At 37.6% G+C, this 14,756-nt stretch overlaps 1 protein-coding gene across 1 annotated transcript; it reads left to right on the forward strand.

Moving 5' to 3' along the window:
- The first annotated feature begins 7,065 nt into the window (after positions 1-7,065).
- LOC137936358 (nucleolar complex-associated protein 2) lies at positions 7,066-13,349 on the forward strand. The gene is made up of 11 exons (XM_068780965.1): positions 7,066-7,148; positions 7,240-7,331; positions 7,697-7,768; positions 7,869-8,381; positions 9,108-9,410; positions 10,587-10,916; positions 11,301-11,507; positions 11,593-11,679; positions 12,062-12,156; positions 12,259-12,390; positions 12,803-13,349. The coding sequence occupies exons 2-11, from the start codon at positions 7,254-7,256 to the stop codon at positions 13,056-13,058; spliced, it is 2,073 nt and encodes a 690-aa protein (XP_068637066.1). The 5' UTR covers positions 7,066-7,148; positions 7,240-7,253; the 3' UTR covers positions 13,059-13,349.
- Positions 13,350-14,756: the final 1,407 nt, after the last annotated feature.

Below are 14,756 nucleotides of genomic sequence, written 5' to 3' on the forward strand. Positions count from 1 at the left end.
GAAATCTACAGATAAGATTTGGGTAAAAGGCTTATCCCAGAATGATTAGCCATTTAAGAAATATTTTTTCTAGCTAATAAACTCAAGATTTTTGTATCCACTTATCCACATGGGATTATTTTTTAATAATTTTAATAAATATTAGTAAACATATAATAATAATTTATAATTTTATTCATTTGAATAAAACACAAGGTTATTTTAGTATTTTAATATTTTATTTATTTAATTAATTAATAATGGTTAAATTCTTTAAGGGTTTAATGTTATGGTTTAGGGTGAGCTCGATTTTCGGCTTTTTTTCCATAAAATCCGGGGTACACTTACGAACCTTTTTGGTGTTCTTAGGCATTATTGATGTGGGCCAAATAGAATGGACTCACATCACTCTCCAGGCAGGTCTTTTAGACCAGATGGTTTCGCCCATAAAAAAGTGGCCAAAATAGAAGCTTCTCACGTCAGGAGAAAGTGATGTATATAGTCTTTGAAGTTGGGGTCGTGGCACAGGTCTAGAATGGGTTCAGGTGACTATTTGCCGGTTGAACTTGACTGAAATACATGTAACATGTGCCTCATTTGTTATTTAAGAACTTAGTTTTTTTTTTTTTGGGACTTATTGATGATGTGGGATTTTTTTTTTTTCTTTCCCACCTTTAACCATATGTCTCAGCTAATTTTCAACTCTTCCAAAAGTAGCATAAATTAATGCCAGAAGACCTTCAAATTGTGGCAGCAGAATCACAAGGGCTTCTTCCTTGATGGTGAACAGCTTAACCACACCCACTACTGGGTATTGGATTGCTACCTAAAAAGCTGCTTCTCTCTGACTGTCCAATCTGATTCACCCCTAAAAGACAAACTTCAGTCTTGGGAGCTAAATCAACTGATTCTGTGCAAAAAACCGGTTCCTAGTCCCAACCCCCATATTGTACCACCCTCTTAGAAACTCAGTCAATTTGCTCTGTTCACGATCAACCCAACGAGTTCCATAACCATGGTTCAAATATGTCATGAGATCTTGAAGCACAGCATTATTCAGAAAATACTAATCTGAAAGCATTCCTATTCTTCAACTTGATGAGAAACCTTATAAGTAACTCAACTGTGTAAGTTTACAAAAGACTAACTTGATTTTCTTTCGAGTAAACAAGGCTCTTTGATGGTGAAATGTTTTAAATAATCACAAATTGAAAATTGCTCTGAAAGACGGATGGTATTTTGAATATGAATATGACATATTAACGCTTCTTTACGTGTTGCTGTTCTCCACCCCTGGATCAACCTCACTGGTCCTGTTAAAGCGTACTTGCCAATCCTATCATTAAGGAAACGGAAGTAAGGTGAAGCAAGTTAGCAAATGTAGTACTTCATTGCAAACTTCTCTGATTTCTTAGTTGCTTGTAGAGAATTTGCAGGTAAACTTAAAACCAAAAAAGTAGAACGACTTACACCTTCTAGTTCATCTCACTTGGTTATAGCAGGGAAAGGCAAAAAGAACAAAACACCTATAAAGATGATTTCTCATAGCAAGAAGGAACAAATAAAACTAATTTTTTTTTTAAATGGCATATAAAACCTACAAGTAAGAAGGGGTAAAAGAATAAGATGCACACAATAGAAAAGGTTCACAATAACGTACGAAGAAGTTGGCTAAAATCAAACGGATTGTTGCCATTATTTAATTATGACAAATGAAACAAGACACCTGAAGGATTGTGATAGATTGGACATTTTGGTTAAGCAAACCCACCAACAAGAGATCGGTTGGAAGAAATAAAACTAGTGAGTGAAACCCACAGAAAGCTTGGAGAATATAGGTTTGCAGACTGAATTGATCTTCATATTGGTGAAAGTAAATGCATGGTCCAGAGTAGGATAACCACAACTCAAAACCTACACAAACTTTTCCATGTGCATGAGATCAGAATTTTAACTATATCTTGATATACACAGCTATGTCAGTAAGGTTTTCCTACAGCAGATGTACTGAATGCTTTCTAGGGAAATGAAAGAAATTCAAACTTATGTTTGTTCCACCAAGTATTCCCATAACATCAAATGCACCACACCCATCAAACACTTCCGTAAAATGAAGAACCGTAATATTATTCTTGTCATTGTGTAAATTTTATGTAGTAAAGGACATTGTTTTTTTGATAAGGAGAAAAGAAAGTAGAAGCAGAGAATAATTGAAGAGGATATATCAATAGCACTCTATCAAGCATATACCATTATCCAGCATGAAAGTACTGATAACTTAAAAGAGTTTTTAGAAGAGTTTTTCAGTGGAGATGTTCTCTCTTGAATCCAAAGAGGACACTGAGTCAAAATAACTCAGAATCAATAAACAGTGTAAGGCAAGAGCAGGTCAAGACTGCACCTGCTAAATCTGGAAGGTGAATACAGAAAAACTGAAAGAAATGTGAAAACATGAAAGTTATAGTTTATTGAAGTAGCAATGGCTAAGAACTATTAATTCCTGTTTAACGTATCTCAAATGAGGATAACAATTTAAAGGAAAATACCTTCTGCAAGCCACCCCCAGTTCTGAGCTTCGAGAGAAAGCATAGAAGTAAACAAAGCAGAAGCAGTAACACTATGCAATGGCATCAATGACTGGGCGGAGCCTAACTCCCAAGGAAACCTAGCAAACAGGGGCCTGATTTTAGACATTTGATTGTAAAGAATAACATACTGTGTGTTTATAACTAAATTTCACAGTCAGTTATAATAGAAAAGAAATACACGATGCAAATTTAACAGGGTTATGTGCATAGGTTTTATACCAATATGTAGCAACCAATAAAGACAACCATGTTTTTCATAGAAACAGAAATACACAATATATTGACAGGAAGTACAAAACACAACAGAAGTTATGAAACCATCTTGCAGAAATACAGTAACATGTAAAAATCAGATCAATAATTATGCAAGCTGGTGGAAACAGCAAAAGAGCAGACAGGATAGCTGGGAACAGCAACATGGCAACAGTGAAAGACCAATAAGTCCAACAACATAAAGAAATAATAACACTTGTTTTTCAGTTCATATCCAAGGGGAAAATACATCAACTAAAACATATGAGAGTTAAGAGTTGCCGGCCAAAGTATTCAGCTACCCTTATTCAACACAAATTAACTCCATGGTTTTGGGGAAAAAAAGAACAAAGAATAACACACACCCACCCACCCACCCACACACACACACCCACACACCCACCCACCCACACACACACACCCACACACCCACCCACACCCACACACCCACACCCACACACACACACACACCCACACACACACACACACACCCACACCCACACCCACACACACCCACACACCCACACCCACACCCACACACCCACACACACCCACACACACCCACACACACCCACCCACACCCACACACACACCCACACACACCCACACCCACCCACACACCCACACCCACACACACACCCACACACACACACCCACCCACACACACCCACACCCACCCACACACAACCCCCCCCCCCCCCCCCCCCCCCCACACACCCACACACACCCACACACACCCACACCCACACCCACACACACACCCACACACACCCACACACACCCACACACCCACACACATACTCACACACACACACACACACACACACACACACACACCCACACCCACACCCACACACACGCACGCATGCGCACGCACGCACGCACGCACGCACTGCATCCCAAACCCCAGTCACCCCAGTCACCCCAGTGAGACTTGAAGCCAATATCACAAACTAGAAACCAAAGGCAAAAATATTGCACACAGAAATAGAAATGTAAACACACAAAGCAATATTGCACACTGGACAAAATTTAATTTCAGATCCTTAACGACCGGATTCAACCAAGTAAGATAAATACAGAAAGTAGCAAACCAAACAAAGTCAACTTGTTTAGATAATAATAGACATAAAAACCATCTTTCAGGCATATAGTTCAGTTCACCGAAACAGCCAGACAAGCTCCATATGGTATGAGTCTACCTAATCTAAAAGCAGATGGGGGCATCATATAGAAAGATACCCATCCAAGAAAAAGAAAAAAATAAAAGCCCCGACTTGGGAATTCAGGCACAACATGCTCACAACAGAAAACGAGAAGAGCCAAAAACTTCGAACTTCCAAGAGTTGATCCGTATCAAGAAACTAGGGTCTAATCCATAGCACGAACGTAATAAACAACAATAGAGAGCCAAACATCCAGAACTTTTATGAAATGTAAACACGAAAACTAAAAAAAAACACATTAAAACCCATAAGTTTAGACTTCTTACCTAGAGACTAAAGTACGTCTATGTCGGGAAAAACGACCAGAGACGGGCGCTGGAGACGCTGACCCCATATATTCAGCTGCTACCATAGAGAATGATTTAAATCTTCTCACAAATGTAGCAGAAAGAGAGACAGAGAGACGTCCTCTTGCGCAATTAGCAGCCATTTTCTGCGAGCGAACGCGGCCTATACTTTTCTGCGTTCAGCAGCCTTGACACGCACCTTATCAGGGAGAGAGATTTCAGCTCAATCCCTGGCTGGCCGAGCTGCAGATGGACTTTCGAATGCCCGAAGACACTGACCCAAATTTTGAACGCGGATAGCACGTACCAACATCCAAAACCCGATAAAAGCCAAAACCCTAAACCCTTGTCCCCTTGGGCGTATGGGTGAGAACGAGTTGGGTCAAAGGAAGAAACCGACCCGATTCGACCCGGTTTGTATAGGAAAGGGGTTTTCCCCTCTTGTTGCATGGCAGGGGGTATTTCACTAATATGGTGTATTTTAAAAATGTTTTGTCAATTAAAATATTTATTTTATTATTAAAGTCGATTTAAATGATATATTAGAGAATTTTGCTGTGATAATCTCTTTCTAATCTAACCCTATCATGGTTTTTAATGTTGTGGACAGGGTCAAACCCGTTTCCAGCCTGACCCCGGCTTTCTAGTCTGATTTCTCTGGTTCTACTTCTGCGTAAAAGTGGAGCTCTCGATTTGGCTCTGTTGCACTCTCTTTCTCTCGCTCTCTTCTCGGTCTCTCTTGCATTCCTTCCCTGTTTCCATTTCTCTCTCCCCTTTGCCCTCTCGTTGTGTTACGGAGTCGATAGCAGACCGAATCATACAGAGGCGACGTAGCTTTAAGGCCATTTTTGTAAAAACAATCATTCTCCTCTAAAGAACCTAGGGTCGGCGTTCCCCCTGAGGAACCCAAGGTGCAAGCTTCCCTTCGACGAGCTTGGTCTTCTCCAATCGATTTCCATTGCGTTCCTCCCTATCTCTTCCCCATTCCGTTTTCAATCCCAATTCGTCATCATAGGTAGACCAGAAGGTCACGACGTCCTGGTTCTGCTCCAGAGTTGCAAGAAGACCTCTCCCACCGTCGTATAACTCGGTCCATGGTCAGAGACCACAACACGTTGGCTCTCTGTTTGATCTCTCTATGCTTCCATTTTTCTTTCGCTCTGTCACTCTCTTTCCCTCCCTCTCCCCCTCTCTCCCCAATCTCTCTACCTCTCTCTCGCTCTCTGTGTTTGACCTTTAATAGAAGGTAATCCTCAGCCCTCTACCCAAAGTTCAGAGAGTCCTTGTCTCCCCTGTTGGTCTTCAACAAGTTTGGACTCGTCATCTGTTAGGTGTAAGCTCACTTTGAGAAAGAACAGGTACTGTCAAACATCATTTGTTCATTCTTCTTAGATAGACCACTTTCGCCACTTCTTCTCACATTTGTTTGAACAAATTTTTCTTTTTTCTTTTTTTATTGTTGATGCATCTTATTTGAAGAAAGCAGCATAATCAAGTAATATTAATATTTTTGTCTTTTTTCATGTAGAGCTTAGCACATTGTTTTGCATTAAAAAACGGTAAAAACTATATTAATATTCTACCACTAAGTGAGATGATGGAAACTGGTTACAGCTAACCGGTAAGACCATTCAAAAGTGAGGTTCCTAGGCAAGTCTTTGATGTTGTCGCTAGTTCATTACAATTATTCGTTTATGCAGAAAGTAAACCACAGTATGAAACAAAAGCAGCGCTATATGCATAGCAGAACCTGAGTGGTGCTACTATCAATGATTGGAGTATTCAGACACACACTTTTTTCTATTTCTGTAGTTGTATTAGGTTTTCTTAGGATTATTATAGCATTCAATAATTGTGAGACAATATGTTAAGTGAGATGTCTCGTTTGTTCTACCTTATCACATTGTAATGAAATCCGAGGGGGACTAAAAGATATGATGAGAACAATTTATAGATTGTTCAGCGAGGCAGCTAGCTGATCTAATGATTTCTGCCAGAGGAATGAGAAGAAGAGGCTGGATGGTTTTCCTGATTCTTTATTTATTTATTCTCTAGTTAATTTGAATGTATATGGAAACAAGTTGTGTATAAGTGTACAGAAGTATATCAATGATGGTATCACTGATGGGCCAAGCAATTAGGATATTTTTATTTTGTTCTTTTCCAACAGTTTCTTATATCATTGGTCCTTTTTTTTTGTTCAAATGCTTTTTATTTTCTCCTTGCAAAAAATAACAATGTGCAATGAATGTTATCTTACAAACACGTGTATTTTATAGACCTTTTTTTATTTATCTTGGTACTGGCACTTGCTGTGAGTTGCTTTACACACTTGTTTCCTATCATCATAGATTTCATATGAACCTTAATTTTATGGACCATTATCCACCCACTTCCTTTTTATTATTATAATGTACTTCTCTAATTGATTCTTCCGCATGCTTATGATTTAGCCATTTTTTTCTATGAGAGAGAGAGAGAGTAGTTTCTTTATTAGTTTATTTATAGTCAATAATTTTCCTAATCAGCATTTGTCATGCTGATTAGCCTCTTTGTGGGTCCACAGTTTGTGATTGCATCCTTTCCATTAATTCTAGACAGCCAATCATATGCAGGACCTGCCATATCAACGATTTTTTATCGTAACAATCGGGAGTCTTCAGAGACAGCCCATTCTTTACAGCCACTGTACGCATCCTTCCTGGCAGAGTCGAGATGGGTCGTGGCAAAAGACGATTTCCTGATAGGAGATCCAAGGAAGAGGAAGCTGAGGAACAAACCCTCCCCAGAAGTATCAGATGTTGAAGACGGTTCAGGTGATTTATTGACAACCGTCACCTGAAATTTCTCTAAATAGGTACTTTCTCCCTAATGTTTTCTAACCCTTATTTGAATAATTATGTTTAGATAAAAGAAAGACAATGTTGGAAGATATGGACCAGGGGTCGAAACAGAAGGCCAAAGAGCACATGCAACAGCTGCAAAGACTCCAAGAGAAAGTAATACTCTTTGCCTATATTTCATTAATTATGAAATGTTAATTCCTCATTGAGATGCACCTTTTCTTATTTTGACTGGAATTCCTTTGAGCATGTATATGAATGGAGAAATTGAAGCCTGTGGGACATGTGGCAATTAGTCTACATCCTTTTAATTTCTACTTTTCATATCAAATGCTCTGGAATTTTACTTACTCTTAAGCAATCACATTTGTCTTACTGAAATTTTGCTTAATCTTGACTTTTATTGTACTTTACTGAAATTTTCTTGTAGACTAGAGAGCTAAGCAGGTGTGCTGCTATGCTTGGGTACATCTAAATGTTTCACTAGCTGTAAGTCTTTCTACTTTGTTTTATTTCTGCAGGACCCAGAGTTCTATGAGTTCTTGAAAGAACAAGACAAGGAGCTGTTAGATTTCAACGATGAAGACATCCCTGTAGGTGTTTTGTTTAAAGCTTGGAGAGTATTTATCATGGTCGTCCACCAACTTTTATGTCAACTAATGCCCATATGTGTTTGTCTCAATGTGGCTTAAGGATGATTCTGAGGCTGAACTCGATGAGATGAAGTCTGAAGATATGGCAGAGGATGTCGAGAAAGCATCAACAAATATAATTACCACTGCCATGGTTGATTCATGGTGCAATTCAATTCAACAAAATCGAAGTGTGGGAGCTGTTCGCTCTCTAATGCGAGCTTTTAGGACAGCGTGCCACTATGGTGATGATGGTGAAAAGACAAAATTCAATGTCATATCTAGTAGTGTATTTAATAAGATAATGTTGTTTGTTCTAAATGAAATGGATGGAGTTCTACGTGATTTGTTAAAACTCCCTAGCAGTGGAGGTAAAAAGGAGACCGTTATTGATTTGATGACCACCAAAGCATGGAAGAACTACGGGAGTTTAGTGAAGTCATATCTTGGGAATTCCCTCCATGTATTGAACCAAATGACAGACAATCAGATGATTTCATTTACTCTACGGCGTCTCAGATATTCAGTCATATTTTTGGCAGCATTTCAAAATCTTTTACGGAAGTATATAAAGGTTAGCCACTTTTGCTTTTGGTTTTCTCTTCTGCATTACCCCAACAAGAATAAAAAGTAAATTTTTTTATTTACTTATTGATGGCCAGCAACGTGTGCTACAGTGGCATAATTATGATGAATCTAAAAATACCAGAATTACCTGGATTAGTTTAGACTTTTTCCAATTCCATGGGATTGATGAAACAAGAATAGGTTTAACCTGTTCATAGATATTGTCTATCAGTTTTCTACATGAGTAGCTTGCATATTATCTAACCAGTAATTAAGAAGTCCAACTGGTACTGCAACACTTCATGATTCAATTAAACTTGCTATCTAACACAATTCAGGCATCTTGTGGATAGCCTTCAAATGGATTCTTGAAAGTTACCCACAAAAGAGATCCTATCTTGAGCTTTTAATATCCTTCACAAACAGCTGCAACTTAGTATCATATTGAAATTTCTCATTGCAGACCTGCCAGGGATCTTCCTTTGCTGTCTTCTTTCTTGTATTTCATACATACACATTCCAAGTTACCCCATCTGCGAGACAAACAAAGACCTTGCATTAGGAAACCTTGTAATGTGGCTATGACATGGGCTCAATCCACCTGGAGCAGCCTCCCTTTTGGTTACTAGTTCTACATCAATGCACACATTTCTTCGATGCATTTATGTATGTTAACTTTTAGCAATAATTTCTTCTGGCTCTTTTCATCTGAATTTTTACTTTGTTCCTATAGGTTGCTCTTCATTTCTGGGGAACAGGAGGTGGTGCGCTTCCCGTTGTTTCTTTTCTATTTATAAGGGACTTGTGTATCAGACTTGGTTCTGATTGTCTAGATGCTTGCTTGAAAGGAGTATACAAGTCTTATATATTGAATTGCCAGTTTGTGAATGCGTCAAAGTTGCAACATATTCAGTTCCTTGCAAACTGTGTCTCTGAACTGTATGGTGTAGACCATGCTTATGCGTATCAACATGCCTTTGTCTTCATTCGACAGCTGGGCATGATCTTAAGAGATGCTCTTACAGTAAAGACCAAGGTATATGGATATGTTTTATAAGACTTTTACCCATTTAAATTTGTATTTTACTAGTTCAGTTCTATGCCTCATTTTATTGGGAACATCAAAGTCACTATGTTTCACTATATTCCATCCGTATTTCAGTCTAATTCATGTAATCTCTTTTGCTGTTATTGTTGAAAAGTTTACTTCTATTTCAGTTTTTCCTTTTTAATTGTGACCCATGTCATTGAGAACATGGGAAACATGTTGTATGTAAGTAGATTTTTACTTGTAATTCTACTTGTAAGTTCTCAAGCTCAAACATTTGGTAGATTTTTATGACCTAACTTTTTTTCTGCTTAAACTTTTGGTAGATTTTTATGACCTAACTTTTTTTCTGCTTAAACTTTTGATAGATTTTCTATTATGATCCATGTTGCACATTGGTGTCTGTTGCTTTTCACTTCTATTACCAGCTATGCATATTTTTATGCAAACCCTTGCCATTGCAACTGTTCATCAAGTACCAGGAAGATCTCACATTTGTAGGTCTCATACAGAAGGCTTCTGTAGGTGACATTCTTTTAGAGAGCCGCATATCAAGTCAATGGGATCTGAATTATTTGTAGGGGATGAAGGTGCAAATGAGTTGCCTCATTTTGCTGCTGACTTGTATTAGTCAATGTTTATCAGCCCCTCTTTTTTATTTAGAACTGTGGAGAACTATTCTGAATGCCCCTTTATGTTAGAAAAGGAAAACAACAATTGTTATTTCTCAAGGTGGATGGTGATTTCGTAAATAAAGAATCAGTTCATGTAACAGTACGATTCTTTCGTGAGGCAAAAGAGCTGCATGAAGAGCTGGATTTCCCTACAGCTCATTTTCCCCTAACATGTCTGTACAATTTCTTTCTTCCTTATTTCTTTAGGCTGAAAACTCTAATAATTACATAAGATAATACTCTTTGCTTTCGTTAATAAATTCACCAAATCTCATTTCAAAAAAAAAAAAAAAATCATTTCAAAATAAATAAATTAACCAATCTAAAGGAACAGAAGCATAAGCCCTCAAGAAGTATTTTTCTGTAATTTCCCAAAATGTTTATTACAATTACAGTAATTTCTAACTGGTTCTTGGTTGATAGGCTAACCAAACAGTCATTGGACACACTTTTGTGCATATTATTGACTACTTTCCTTTGGTTTTTGTAGGAATCTTTTAGGAAGGTTTATGAATGGAAGTTTATGAATTGCCTTGAACTTTGGACTGCAGTGCTATGTGCCTATAGTTCTGAAGCTGATTTTAAACCTCTTGCTTATCCACTTACTCAAATAATATCTGGAGTGGCCCGATTGGTGCCAACCGCAAAGTACTTCCCACTTAGGTTACGGTGTGCAAGAATGCTCAATAGGATTGCTGCTGCTACTGGTACTTTCATACCTGTTTCTATGCTCCTTCTTGATATGTTGGAGATGAAAGAATTAAACAGACCCCCTACCGGTGGTGTTGGCAAAGCAGTTGACTTGCGTACGACACTGAAGGTGAAGAATTCTTTTTCAGTTTAAAAGCACTGGTTGTTTGTGGACATAATGTAGTGGATGTCCAACTAATATTGCCTCACATAAGGTCCCTTGTACTAAATTAACATGATATCATTTTGAGACCATTAGTTAGTGGGTTGCAAGACAACATATAGAAATTTTGAAATGCATTACTATATTACATGTTAAAATTGTAGGGATCCTTCCGAGCTTAAATGTTAGGTATGGTTTTCATTTACAAAGGTACATAGTTTTAAAATAACCGAGGGTGAGAAGAGAAGAAAATAAAGAGAAAGTCAAGTCCTATTGACCAAAAGTTTTATCTCTATATGAGCCAACTGTTTACTTTGTTAATGTCTGATTTATGTCATATTTGTAATGCAGGTAAGTAAACCAACCCTCAAGACACGTGGCTTCCAGGAGGCATGTGTATTTTCTGTTGTTGAAGAACTTACCGAACACTTAGCTCAGTGGAGCTACTCTGTAGCCTTCTTTGAGCTATCTTTTATTCCACTAGTTAGATTACGAAATTTTTGCAAATCTACCAAGGTTGAGAGATTCGGTAAATTAATAAAGGCACTTGTCCGTCAGGTATTTCTCTATGCTTTTCATTGTTCTTTTCTTCAGGACCTCTCTTCTCAGGATATCCTTAATTTTATCAGCTTTTTACATACAGATTGAGGCGTCTTTAGAGTTTGCAAACACAAGGCGTATGACTATAAAGTTTTTGCCAAATGATCCTGCCTTAGCATCGTTTCTTGAGGTTTGGATGATTGCTTCCATTAGTTTCCCTTTTTTATGTGTATTTTGAGGGGATTCATACTTTTAAAAGTGTAAAATTTTAAAACAGCCCTTGATTGATAAGCTATAAATCAATGTTTAGCAAATGTAAATGAACTTCTTTGCATTAGTACCATGTCCATTGATGATTCTAGTATTTGATTGGCTACTCCTTCCCACTGTCTTCAAAGTGTAATCCGTTTTTTCAGTAAAAACAGATGACTACCATTTCAAAAAGAATTGATGCTTCTAGTAGAACCATAAATATATCTAGTTGAAATTAGTTGTCACACAATCTATGTATATCCTCGCAGATAATATAATGATTTTCCATGTATGATGAGTCAGTGAACATTTCATTATAGGTTGAAAAAGAGGCAAAAGACAGCCCTCTGTCTCAATATGTTGCAACTCTACATGCAGAAGGACAACGGAGGAATGACTCAATGGCTGAATCCAGGTCTGACTCACTCATTTTATTACACTTATTCAACTTATTCCTTGTGAAAATATTTGTTGTGTTAAAAAAAGAAACTAATTTGTTGTGCATTTTTCTTTTCAGCATTGTTGTTGGCAAGGACTCCGCTATATTTACTAAAAAGATATCAGGAATCAACGAAGAAAATGTTGTGGAAAACACTGATGAGGGGGTTGCTATTTTCAATTCTTCATGGTTGCCTGGAAGCAAGCCAAAGTAAGATTTTTGTTTTCTTCTTTATGTATTAGTATTTATATTTATTTCAAATATTTCAAGGTAACTGTCATTTTGATGGGTTAGGTGAAGAGGTGTTATAGTTATAGAACCTTTTTCTGCTCTCATATTTGAGAATTCTTTGGCAAGGTGGTGCTCATAAACTAAGGTTGGAATCTAAATTAAACATTGCAAGTAAGAAGAACAGGAAACCTAAGAAGTCTCTTTTATATGCCATGAATGTGAGTTTTTAATATGAAAGATATAAGTGTTTTCCACTAGAAAAAAAAATTCTTCGAACCATCTATCGTTTACAACTACGAAGTGGAAATGGTTGATTATCTTCAATCGTGTTTTCTTAGGTTCATGATGGCACTCAGTAACAGTTTTGATATTTGAATATTTTGGAATACAGGAGCAGTGATGGAAAGAAGACAAAGCATTCAAAGAAGTCAAAGCCTGACATAACCGCAGATGAAGATTTTGTGGAGGACTTAGTCCTGAGTTCAGATGATGAAGGAGAAGAAGAGCAGAGTCTCAATTCTGTGTCTGCTATGCAAGGGAAAGTGGTAAAACATACGACTGCCAAACAAGGAGACAATGGTAAGAAGCGGACACCACCAAGAAGAAGACATGCCTCTGCAAAGAAACCCAAGAAGATGGGCAAATGATTCGTGTCCATGTTAATCACCGCTAATGTCTTACTACAGATCACATCGAGTCTAGTGTGGCTGTGCCGCAGAGGCTTAATTATCATGTTGTGCATGCATGGGAAGCACTTAAAAGAGGAAGAGGCTCCTCAAGTGCACCTGCAAGTGTAGATTAGTTTGTCTGGAAGTAAACACGGTTCTTGTAATCTGTGAAGGGCCATAATTTTGTCTTCGTAGTTGTGCTTTTTACTTTGAACTGATGGGGAGCAGAAATTTTGAGTATGTTAAAACGTTTCAATATTGAAGGCATTGCTAGTGGATTAACCTTCTTTCGAGTATGATTTTATTGGTGTCAGATCTGCTGTTAGAGAGGTGGGTAGTCCAAGCACCCATGGGTTTCATTAGAACTGCTTATGTTTCAGGGAACACTGCTTCAGACAAGCAGTTTGAAAAACCAGGCACTCCGCCGTTCTTCCAGGCCGGTCACGACACCGTTGATATGGCTTCAAAACCTGGTAACCTAAGAAGGGGTAATTAGACTACTGTAACTTAAGAATTCAAAGATTAAGAGGAACATTCTTCAACTTTGGCAATTCTAACATTTCTGTCCAATCAATTATCGTTCTAAACATAAAATGAACAATCTGACTAAGACTGGATCTCTTGACTTGATTGATCATATTACTGTGTGATAAACCAAAGATAGGGGAGTTAGTTATAGAACTCATGTGATGAAGCCAATTTGTTATTGTTAACTCATGTGATGAAATCAACTTGTTATTGTTAGCTTATTGTTACTAATTTGTTATAAGTGTCTTTCTTCTAAAACTTCTATTAGCTGCATTTTAGTTATACCAATTGTTATCACTGTTGGTTTTCTTCTATTGTAATCACATTTTGATAAACTATATAAATTCATTTTTCTTACTCTTGTTTCTCTAAGAAAGAGAGCAAAGATTACAACTTCACAAATTCTATCTTGGTATCAGAGCTTTTGAGCAAAGGTGTGGGAATTCTCTCCATTTTTTTTTCTCTTGATCCAATCATGGCTTCCACTCAATCTTCTTCGTCCTCTGGCTCAATTGGATCTGGACAAAGCTCAATAATGGTGACCATTCCTTCTTATCAGATGCTCAATCACACTTTGTCAGTGAAACTTGATCGAACAAATTACATCTTGTAGAGATATCAGATTGATAATGTTGTTTTTGTTAATGGTTTTGAGGATTTCATAAATGGAACCTCTATCTGTCCAGAGAAAGAATTGAGTTCAGGAGAGATCAATCCAACTTTTGTTGCTTAGAGGAGAGAAGATCAAACAATCCTCAGCTGGATCAATTTGTCACTCACACCAGATATCATGGCACATATCATAGACCATAATTTCTCTCACTCTGTCTGGAATGCCTTAGAGACTCATCTTCTTCAAGAGCCAGAATAATGCAACTAAGGCTAGAGTTACAATCAACGAAAAAAGGCTCACTATCTATGATAGACTGCATAGTGAAAATCAAAGTAACTGCAGATAAACTTGCAACTATTGGAGAACCTGTCTCAAAACAAGATCAGGTTATGAATCTCCTTGGAGGTCTTGGATCTGACTACAATGTTATTGTTACTGCAATCACCATTAGATATGATAAGATCTCTCTTGAAGTTGTACACAATATGCTACTAGCTTTTGAACATCGTCTTGAGCAACTAAGCTCGATTGAACAA

This window comes from Aristolochia californica, unplaced genomic scaffold (genome assembly GCF_029961685.1).
Source record: "Aristolochia californica isolate CCGP_79_NKW_82.1479 unplaced genomic scaffold, dmAriCali1.0.hap1 SCAF_7, whole genome shotgun sequence".
Classification (NCBI taxonomy): Eukaryota; Viridiplantae; Streptophyta; class Magnoliopsida; order Piperales; family Aristolochiaceae; genus Aristolochia; species Aristolochia californica.